General features: G+C 36.1%; 1 protein-coding gene across 3 annotated transcripts; it reads left to right on the forward strand.

Moving 5' to 3' along the window:
• Positions 1-1,616: 1,616 nt before the first annotated feature.
• On the forward strand, positions 1,617-6,383 carry LOC108266484 (uncharacterized). Of its 3 annotated transcripts, none has more exons than XM_053680755.1 (9): positions 1,617-1,724; positions 1,858-1,889; positions 2,123-2,222; positions 2,716-2,821; positions 2,952-3,082; positions 3,715-3,841; positions 3,952-4,740; positions 4,913-5,329; positions 5,540-6,383. In XM_053680755.1, the coding sequence occupies exons 1-9, from the start codon at positions 1,686-1,688 to the stop codon at positions 5,806-5,808; spliced, it is 2,010 nt and encodes a 669-aa protein (XP_053536730.1). In that variant the 5' UTR covers positions 1,617-1,685; the 3' UTR covers positions 5,809-6,383. The 3 variants fall into 3 exon arrangements, with proteins under 3 accessions (XP_053536730.1, XP_017325361.1, XP_053536736.1); XM_017469872.3 differs by having other exon boundaries at positions 2,716-2,839; positions 5,540-6,382; XM_053680761.1 differs by lacking the exons at positions 2,716-2,821; positions 2,952-3,082 and having other exon boundaries at positions 1,618-1,724; positions 5,540-6,381.
• Positions 6,384-11,863: the final 5,480 nt, after the last annotated feature.

The raw sequence follows: 11,863 nt of genomic DNA on the forward strand, positions 1-11,863 counted from the left end.
TGATTTTGTGACTGTACATAATTCCCTTCAAATTCTATTGAGCTTTAAATAATGGTATATTTTGTGTATGGGCCCATGCAGTAATAAAATACATGACAATATTTATAATTGATTTAATAGTTTATTTTGATAAACATCAAAAATCTAAAAGGTGTTTCTCATACCTGACACCTAGATGAACACTTTACAGTTGGTTGTGTGACTGTACATCATTCCTTTCAAATGCTACTGGAGTTAGAAACGTGTAAAACAATGTCGTATGTAACTTTAGAGACGGTCCCTTAATTTCCGCATTTCCGGGAATATCGAACGTCCAATGTCAAACCAGCTTTATTCCAGTCTGGCCACGTTATGAACAGGGAGGTAACTAAATGAATGAAAGTTCTATAAGTTCAGTAGCTTTGTGGAGAGTTTTCTCTGCCTGATTCAGATAGAGGAAGATCATCACGTTATAAAATAAAGTTAATAAGTGGAACCTGAACATTAATAGTAACTTTCCCAGTTTGAGTATGGTCTGGTCTTTAAGTTCACTTGGAAATCCTCTATAGGTTAATGGTCATGGTGGGAAACAAGATTAACCCATCAGGATCACGTTATGATCTATAATTATACGATTAGTTACACCCCGACTCCGTGTTCTTCATGCTCAGGTGATTTGTGGGATTTAGGAGAATTTGTTTCACTTTCCCGTCTCCAGATTTTGAGTGAGTTTTAAGAACACGGTTTCGTCCCTACACGCACCTCAGACAAGTTTTTTCACTTTATTCGGTCTCGTTTATTCTAATTCTGTGATGTCTCCCACTGTAACCTTGACATCACAGCGCAGACAGCAATAAAACGTTCTGCTCAGCTGAAGTGGTCTTTAGTTTCTACAAACAGATCACAGAGAGGTATGGCTACTACTATCTACTACTATCTTCCCTTTAGTTAAGTTTCTAGTACACCTGTCTTTCTGTAATAATGCAAAAAAAATTTTTAAATCTATCTTTTGATAAATTAGTCACATATATATATATATATATATGTGTGTGTGTGTGTGTGTGTGTGTGTGTGTGTGTGTGTGTGTGTGTGTGTGTGTGTGTGTGTCTAAGATTTAAAAGACACTGAGTGTCAGCCAAAGTAGTGTACATCATCTTGTTTAAATCGAACAATGGCATAAAAGACAAATAAAATGAGATAAAAAAGATATTAAAATAATGTAAAAACAAGAAATAAAAAAATTAAAACACAAAACCACAGTTAAAAGACAGGACAAATGCAGAAGACCTGATACTACAGATTTCCATTTTTTATTTTTTATTTTTATTTTTGTTGGTATGCTTTTAACTGAGAGTACTGAGCCATGGCAGTGAAATTTGATCCGCAAATTGTTCATCTTATTATTAATATCCGCTGTTTCACTCACTGGGAACATGGCTTTCTTTTTAATTACTAAAGTTAATATTCCATGAGTTATTGTGCATCAGTAATAAGGCTGACCAGTAAAGATATTTGTAGGAAAACAAGAAAGGTTAGATAACGATGCTCATTTTCTTGTATGGTTAACCAAAATTCAAACAAAAACTCTTAAATGTCTTTAAATAGCAGCTGAATTTGTTTAAGTCTATATGTTTATTTTGCTTTACATTAGTGTGATATGATTCTACTCGCAGATTTGTTTCTGCGCGATACAACGATTTTCAAAAATGAGGAGGAATCACAAAGAGACACCTCAGCATCAAGCTGTGAGGATGTTTTTTTTAACCATCCATATACACTTTTAGTATTTGAAATGCATGACTGCATAGCAAACAGTGTACAAATTTAATTTGTTCATGTTTTTCTTTCGGGTTTTTTGTTTGTTTGTTTTTTTTACAGATGCTGGGATTAAGGAGTAGTAAAATGGACAGGTAAAGCCATTACACTTTTTCACACACAGGACAATTAGTATTGAGTGTGTATCATTTCTATTAGAAAGCTGAGTCTGAGAAGCAGAGCATGCGCGTGTAGAGTTATTAAACTCGTTGATCTTTTGAGAGGAAATGATCAGAGAACAGAAGTGAAATGTTTAAAAAGTAAAATGTGTGGAAAGACTTTTATCAAAAAAAAAATTAATTTAACGGAATGTGTTTGTTTCTTGAAGAACAAGAGAAGGAGTGGCGATGACGTTCGCTCCAGAATTGAGTAACAGGCCTACAAATCAAGATTTCTGCCAGGAAACTGCACGACCTGAGGAAGTTCTGGTAAACAGATAATTAAAGGATTTTATTAGTTGACACTTGTTAAATATTATTGGGTGTATTTAGATTTTTTAAATATTTTTTTCTTTTTTTCATGTATGCCACAGCACTTGATAAGGTAATAGTCTTGTAGGGTTTGTGTAAGGAACACTGAAGCATCTTGGATAGAGCAAAGAGAGATGGGCATGATTTGGAAATGGAAATGTAATAATTTATTATGATCTTGTGTAGAAATAATCGGTCATTTTCAGAGTTCAGTAAAATGTGTAGTGAATATTTAATACACTAATTGCAGATGCTGGTATTCAGACATCAGATGTAACTACATACTTAAGCTTTTTCTTTACAGGAGAGAGCCAAAAATATTGGTATTTTAGTAATTTCGCAAATTTTAATAGATTTGTATATTCTCTACAGGGTTTTACAGAGTTAGATTTGTATATTCTCTACAGAGTTATTTTGACAAGAGTAAAATTTGTTACATTTTTCATTTTAGGCACATGGGAAAAATAGTATGCACTCTATGGCAAAGCAGAACATCCACGTAGTTAGCATTAACAAATCCAGAAATAAATTAGTCGACCCCGTAAAGATTTTAGAAGGTAAACGAGCAGGTGCTGGTAAGATATGAAATATTGTCTTTTATCAGAGCAAATTACTTATAAACCAACCAATTTTAATTTTCAAAGAGTACACACAAGGCTAATTGCTTGTGTTGTGTCTAATTGAAAGGACCTGCAGCAAAGAGCCCTGGGAAACCAAAACTTCTTCCCAGAATGCCCAGAATGGATCCAATTGTTCATCCCCCATTTAGAGCACTGATGCGCAAGGAAACGTTAAGCGAAACATATGGCAATCCTCAGGTACTTACTCTGGGTACCTTTAAGTAAATGTGTATGTATGTGATCAAATTTGATTACATTATGAGTAGGAATTGTTTCCAGAGTATGAGCTCTCAACATAGATGTAAAAATACGTACACAGACAATGTATTTGAAACAGGATATATTTTAGAATATGTTAATTCATCATTACTGTAAACGAAAAATGGCACTTCAGAGCTTAGCCACTGTGTGAAACAGATCATTTATTTTTATCATCAATAATTCAAAGTAGACTTAGTGAAACTATGCAAAAGAGATTAATATCATTTAATGCATTTATAATGGATTCATACTGAATTTATAATGGATATAATCTTTGATTATCTACATTATCCTAAGCTATTTCTTTGCTTTGTGAATTTAAGAAACGTTGCCTGACATCAGGGGTCATTTACAGAGTTCAGTTAAGTGTGTAGTGAGGATTTAATATAGCGATTGCAGATGTCAGTATTCAGACGTCAGATATAACTATAGACTTAAACTTTTTCTTTATAGGAATGAGGCAAAATTTTTGGAATTTTAGTAATTTTACAAATGGTAATAGATTTGTATATTCTCTACAGGCTGAGGTTTTTTGACAAGGTTAAAATTAGTTAAATTTTTCATTTCAGGCACATGGGGAAAATAGCATGTGCACTACGGCAAAGAAGAATATCCGCTTACGTGTCGCTAACACAACCAGAAAGAAATCAGTCAAACCCAGAAAGACCATAGAAGTATTTGGACAAGCAGGTGCTGGTAAGATATTAAATATTACCTTTCATCAGAGCAAAATGACTTATAAACTAACCGGTGTTAATGATCAAAGATTACACACAAATCTAATTGCATGTATGTGTAATTGAAAGGACCTGCAGCAAAGAGCCCTGGGAAACCAAAACTTCTTCCTAGAAAGCCCAGAATGGATCCGATTGGTCATCCCTCATTTAGAGCACTGATGCGCAGGGAAAAGTTAAGCAAAACATCCGGCAATCCTCAGGTACTTACAGGTACTACAGAGGTAAAGAGTAAGTATCTTGAGCCTACAATTAAGGTAGAACCTCAATTAAGAACTAACATTACTGATGCTGTCCTGGATTGCATAACCTCTGGATCGTTCAAGAATCAGCTCACTCTGCGCATTGTGGGTGAAATTGATGATATACTAGCAAAAGCTGTGTCCCAGGTTCACAAGCAACAGCATCCCGTGAGATTCAGTGCAGCAGGGGATAAGATAAACAACATCTCCCGGGAACAACAATCAAGCAACAATGTTTTCATGCCTGGCTTCAGTGATGGTGTGGCATCTATGATTGGTTGTGCACTGATAGAACTTAGAGAAGATGTGAAAAAAACTTTTACAAGCCAGTCACACGAATTTCAGACAGCCTCACCAACGGCATGCGATTCTACAACAGAAATAGTGGAGAGTCTCTTTGAAAGTATGCTTGATTCCTTGATTCCTCAACTGAAACCAGATGTTAGCACTGAAAAGGATCCTAGCGCGATTGATTCTCTTTATAGCTATGAGTTTGATACAGTGTCTGATAGTATCCTTCCCAGCACTGACTCAGATGTCAACCAGAGTCCAGTCCATGAGCCAAGAGGAGGTGCTGATGACGAGTCTAGCATCACAGCTCAGGACATTGAGACATTAGGTAAATTAATCTTTTTATGTTACATAGCCATATATTCATACTGAGAAGGTTTTTTAAATGAATGACATATTATTACTGATAGAAAGCATTGTGTTGTACTACCATTGTGATGAATTCAAATCACATTAGTCACAACTAAAAAAATAATAATAATAATTTGCCCAAATTGTAGACATTGTGAAAGAGAGAGCTGACTCCCCAAGAAGATCTACCAAAGTCCCATTCTCCACAGTATTTGACCAGTCTTCTGGACCTGAAGTTAAGGCCAAAGATGAGGTTGAGGGCATCTTGGCTGCTTCTGGAAGCATGAGCCCCCTTGATGACCCTCTGACTTCAAGAGTCAAATCTGACTCCTATTTGGATGCAAGCGTTCTTGAGGTCACTGCTACTTCTTCAACAGAAAATGTTGACCACATGTCAAGATCTGATGAAGTTGCAGAAGAAGGACTTTTGGCTAAATCAGATGTTGAGCTTGAGCAAATCATGGCTGCTCCTTCTGAGGAAAACACTCCTTCTGACATTACATCCCAAAGCCTTCACCAGGAATGTACTAGCCCTGTCCCTTCACCACCTTCTAGTGATAAGCCAAGTAAGGGAATCTTCTTAGGATACATAGCTAAGATTTTAATTTTTAATAACCTTTTAAACATTATTAATTCATCACTCAGAAATATTTTGTGTTTCTATACCTCTGTGTTAAATTTATGTTGAAATTATTCTTAGGTATTAAATCATGGCAAATAATAAACCATCCATTCATTATCTTTTCACACTGTTCTCTCTTGTATCCAAATTGTAGCCTCCCCAAGAGGATCTGCCAGGAGAAGGGCATGTCCTGTAAAAGTCAGCTCTTTGCCAAACATATTCTCTGACAGAGGAGATGGCATCTTTGACCAGTCTCACCAAAAGTTAGAGAGTGTTGACAAGCGTAGACTTTCTCTGACTGGCATGGAAATGGGTTCTTCTGAAAACAGAAGCGGCCTTGATGGGCCTCTGAGTTCATCTGAAGCATCTGATGTTGAAGAAGCTGCAGCAAAATCAGCTGGTTACAAAGCAGTACTCTGTTGAAATTATTCTGATGTATTAAATTAGTGCAAATAAATGAACCATCCATTCATTATCTTTTTACACTGTTCTTTCTTGTTTCCAAATTGTAGCCTCCCCAAGAAGATTGTTGTGGGAAATAATCTTTCCAGCTTAACAAAAAACTTCAGAGACAGAGGGTTTGTAGCTGTCAAAAAGTAATTAAACCAGTGTGCTTCAATTAATTGTTCATGTCTACATGTTATCTTAAATTTGTGGAGCATGTGCAGTGAGGACAAGGTTTCTTTCTTTCTTTCTTTTTTAAAAAAAAAAAGGTTTCACTCAGACAGAGTCTTTGTTTTTTTGTTTCTCTCTGTCCAACACTCCCTTCTTATGTCTCAATAAGCTTCTGTCTGTTTCTATCTGCCATCCTAGCTGATATCTACCTCCCTTCCTGAAGCACTATCTGAACTCGTTAATTGGTTTCCGGCCTCAAGGTTGTTTTTTTGATCATAGACTTTTTGTTGGAAATTTGCATTTTACATCTTATAACACCGCACCCAGCAGCCCCAGCAAAACAATCACAGCCAAAACCAAAAGAAAGGGGGAAACAAAAAACAATAAGAAACAACCAGAGAAACAAGCAAAAAAACAACAAACAAATAAATAAATAAATAAATAAATAAATAAATAAATAAATAAATAAATGGAAAGATCATTAGCATTTACCGTCTACCTCTCCTCAATCCACCTCCAGGGTGCGTACATCTTTGAAGTAGGTAATAAATTGTTGTCATTTTCCCAAAAATGAGTCACCCCTGCCTCTGATGTTATACTTGATTTTTTCAAGTTTTAAAAAGAAGATTAAATCTTTAAGCCAGACTGATATAGAGGATGGTTGTGGAGAGGTCCAAGACAGCAATATTCTGCGCCGAGCAAGTAACGATGCAAAAGCCACTACACTAGCTTGTTTATGGTTCAGAGGCTGACGCTGAGATGGAACACCAAAGATGGCAATTAAAGGACAGACAGCCAATTTGATTTTAAGGACGTCGGACATAGTTTCGAAGAAAGAGTTTCGAAAGTTCTGCAGTCTGCGACAGAGTGCAAACATTTGACTGAGGTTAAAGGGCGAAAGATTTTCAATATTTTTTGAAATAGACTTTCAATTCATTCACAGATTGAAATATAATTATAAGCTCCATTCCTTGTGTTTGTGACCATTGCACTGTATTATTTAAATATTGCCATTTGTGTTTCATGTGTTATACATAGCTTACAGTATATAATATATATTTGTATATTCACACATTACTTTATTTTATTCTATTCTACAGTAAACAGTTCAGAAAAGGAATAAGTCACTTTGAACTGTTGAACTAAACTAACAAACATGTCACTGCAGTGAGACCCACATCAGCACGTCACATCAACAGCAAAAGAAACCATAATGCAATTCTGCCTGATCCAGATACATAATCTTGTAATTAGAAATTTATTTAAATTAGGTTTATCATAGGTTATGATGAGAAGCGTAATATTTTTATGTGAACCATTCGGGCACACATTCCATTTTTATAGTGTTGTGTTCAGCTACAGTATGTTTTTCTATGCGCCACCTGGTGGTTATTGTGTGAAGCACAACAAATTAAATTAAATTCTTAGAGCCCTGCCTGCAGTATACCGCCTGATCACACGTAACGAATTGCGTGATACTGTGTGAAAAAACACTCATTCTTAAAGGCTGCATCTGTATAGTGTTTTAAGCGTGATGTGCAGTGCCATTTCTTCTGCCACAAAGTTCATGTATGACAGCCAAAATTTCAGTTTTGCTCTCATCTGACCAGACTACACTCTCCCAGTATTTCATAGGCTTGTCCAAATGAGAGTAGCAAACTTTAAACAAGCTTTGACATGCCTTTTCTTTAGTAATGGAGTCTTGTGGGGTGAGCGTGAGCAGTGGAGTGCATTGCCTATTGTTCTCTCTGTGACAATTCTTCTTGCAACGAGCTCCTGTGTGTGTCCGGTTGATGACGGAGTGATGTTGCTTTGACTTGCGGGTTATGGCCCCAATGGTGCTTACTGGAAGATTTAGAAGTTTTGAAATACATCTGTATCCGATTCTGTCAATATGTTTTGCAAGAATAAGGTTGCGAAAGACTTGGGAGAGCTCTTTGTTTTTACCCATCATGAGATGTTTCTTGTGTGACACTTTGGTAACAAAAACATTTTTATAGACCATCAATTTACTAATCCAGCTGATTTTAATTTGCACAGATAGGAGGTATAATTACTTACGAATTTCAGCTGGTTCCTTGCCTTGGAGAACTGCATTTTCTTAGCGTGTTCAATACTTTTTTAATGTGTCATTCCACTTTATTATAAATAACTTTATTTATGGACTTTAATGTTGTGAATTCTTTATATGTGTGGATTTCTTGAGTTAATACTGATGTCTGGTGAAAATTTCATGTGAATAAACTCACTGGAAATATATTTACTGAAAAAAAATGTTGACGTGTTCAATACTTATTTCCTTCACTGTGAAAGACTGTGACTATGAGTGAGGTGATAGTGTTTTAGTATATTTACATGTCTGCATTTGGCAGGTGATTTTATCCAAAGCAACTTACAGGGCATTTACAATATACATCTAATTACTTCTTGTGTTCCCTGGGAATTGAACCCATGACATTTGCCAGTGTTACTGGCATGCCGTACCAGTTGAGCTACAGTGACACCTACCAAATGATGGTTATACATACATCCATATATATTTAGCAAAAAAAAAAGAAGCGTCCTCTCACATTCAACTGCTTTTATTTCCAGCAAATTTCTTAACATGTGTAAATATTTGTATTAACATGAAAAGATTCAACAACATAAGCTGGACAAGTTTCACAGACATTTGATGAACAGAAATGGAATAATGAGTCCCTGAATAAAGGCGGGGGGGGGGGGGGGGTCAATATAAAAAGTCAGTATGTGGTGTTCACCAGCTGCTTTAAGTACTATAGTGCATCTCATCTTCATGGACTGCACCAGATTTGTCAGTTCTTGCTGTGAGATGTTACTCCACTCTTCCACCAAAGCATTCACAAAGTCTCGATTATGTCTGGGGGGGCACATGGTTACATGTAATTTTCCACTGCACAGACGATCAGCTGTCCGTCCTGTCTCCCTGTAGCACTTAGGCTTAGGCTTAGTCTTAGGCTTCTTACATTACAGATATTGCTCTGGCCACATCTGCAGTCCTCATGCCTCCTTGCAGCAGGACTAATTCATGTTCACACAGGTGAGCAGGAACTAGGTATCTTTCTTCTGGTGTTTTTCAGAGTCAGTAGAAAGGTCTCTTTAGTGTCCGAAGTTATTGTAACTGTGACCTTAATTGCCTACCGCCTGTAAACTGTTAGTGTTTTAATGACTGTTCCACAGCTGCATGTGTAATAATTGTTTGTGTTTCATTGAACAAGCATGAAAAACATCTGTAAAGCTTATTTGATTTTCACAAAATTATCTTTAAAATATGGTCTCCTGAAAAAGGGACAATTTTTTTTTTTGCTGAGTATATATACAGTATATAGACACAAACACTTTCAGTTACTGTATGTTTTGAGATCAAGATTAAGATAGACTTTATTGTCCCAAAGGAAATTTGTCTTGGACACACAGTACAGTGTCAAGAATCTATGTGGTGTTTTTAGAGCATGCATGCATGCTCGAGTGACATACAATAAAAATCCTAATAAACTAAACACATCAGCAGCTATGGGACATCTGTAAATAAAGTGATTCCATGTAATAGAAAAAACTAACCCATGTTTATTATTTATACAGCATTGTGAGGAAAATACGTTACTGTGGAGACAGCTGCTTACTGAACAGTCATGTATACGGGGTATAGACTATGCCACTCACAGAGTAGGCTACATCTAAATGTGCAGGTATTTTGTGTATTCAGCATCTGTCTTGCAATAAACGTCTTTCCAGTGTCAGATTTTGATATTCAATGTAAGCGTAAGTTATTACTCCACCCCCTGAGTAACGTCATTACGAAAGCTCTACGTTGTTCAACCAACATGGTTCAAATGATGGATCTGCAACACAGGTACTACGGTTTCAGGAAACAGTCGGGACTAGTTAGTTAGTTTCTCCAACGATACATTGTAATGTGGTGGTTAAGCAGCAAGCTATGCACTCCTGCCTGACTGCCATCAACCTCATTGCCTGACCTGTCTAAAACAAACAAAAAGAACATAAGGATAAATAGATAATCAAATAATAACGGTACAAATAATCAGTCTTTGTCTTGAGTACATAAAAGTTATGTTGTCTAAACATAACACTTTTCCAATGCTTTAGACTAGGATTCTAGACACTTGCATAAATGGAATAATACAATTTTAACCATTTACACTAAGGCTGCACAATTAATCGAATATCGATCGCGATTACGATTTTGACTACCCACGATTAAATGAACATGATTGACTGCAATATTGCCATTTAAAATTCGTCCTCCACTCATAGAAAACTCCACTGCAGATCAAATCAAGCGCTTCCTACACTTACAGCCAATCACCATAGAGCGGTGCAGGGATGACATCATTTTGTAGTACCAAAACCCGGAAATGGTGTAAGCATTTTAGCGCTCGAGCTGCCAGCTTCGCTTCAAGCTCCAGTACTTTGCGCGAGGGGAAATCATGACACTAGCACGATGCTAAATGGCACTACAGAGGTTGTCGGGGACATTAAACGTCATCACGCCAAACGGGTAAAAAACTTTGGAGATAAACTCAGGGCTCTACAGTACAACCATTTCACTCATGTTTGTGACTGAAAAGTATTTTGTGCGACTGTGAATAAATATTTATTTGCATCGGTGCAAGTGACCTGTTTCGAGTTGTATAATACAATCAGAATAAAAACTACAGGAAGTCCAAAATGCATCTAAACTGCACAACAGTTACTTTCACACTACTTTTCATCACCTCAGTCAACCGAACAAGTGTGGAAATACTGCAGAGAAGCCATTATGATGAAGAGAGTAACTCTGTACATCATCTGCTTCTGTCAACTTCCCAATCTCACAACCACCATCTTTTATTGATCCCGCAAAATGACCTGAACTTGCACCTGCTCGTATAGACACAGTGGCGTCAGATGGAGTAAATTAATAATAATGCTAATGCTACAAGGTGGGTTTAAGTCAAACTTCTTTATTAAATAATTCTTCACCAATCATAAGCAAGATTAGCAACTGTTTGGTCTGTAAACATACAGTACACTGCCACTCTCCATCACTAACTCTAATTCACTTCATTTAAACTCAGGGTTGCCAGATATCACTAGAAAAGTAAACTCCAGTTTCCATGTTTTGATTTATCCCCCAAAACACAATATTATCAGCAGACATGGACACTGTAGTGAGGAAAGCAATCTAAAACTGATAAACAAACAAAAATAACTACTAAAATGTAAAGACAGAAAATGTGCTTAGTTATAATTAAATCATTTAATATAAAAAAATAGATCTTATAATAGCTTCATTAAATATAAATAAATGAGAAATGAAATAACGTTTAATAGCTATGAGTTGCACTTAATATCAATTTGACATTAAGGTTAGTAAGCTATTTCCTTAAAAAGCTATTAGACTTTTTCCTAATATGGATCATTTTTATGTTAGTCTACTTTTAATTAGGACTCTCTATTGTTTTTAAAATATTTTTTTAAATATATATATATTATGCTTGTTTATTTATCAATTAACCAACAGTATCTCATTGCTATTATTTTAACTCAATTAACAGTGACCATGAGCAGAGAGCTTACATTTAACTGTTTATGACAGACCTCCTGATTAAAGTTTAAACAAAAAAAAGATTGGTATCTGGATCGGTATCGGCTGTAAAAATCCTGATGGAGCATCAGTAATGAACACCATTAAACTAAAGCGCTTTGCATCTGATGGGTAAATGAACTCACCCAATCACATCCTATATGAGATTATTCAGATATATCCACAATATACACAGAGCGGTTCAAGAACTTACCCCTGCCCAGAACTATGACAGTGGGAAATGTCTAATAGTGTAGA

This window comes from Ictalurus punctatus, chromosome 1, assembly GCF_001660625.3.
Source record: "Ictalurus punctatus breed USDA103 chromosome 1, Coco_2.0, whole genome shotgun sequence".
Taxonomy (NCBI): Eukaryota; Metazoa; Chordata; class Actinopteri; order Siluriformes; family Ictaluridae; genus Ictalurus; species Ictalurus punctatus.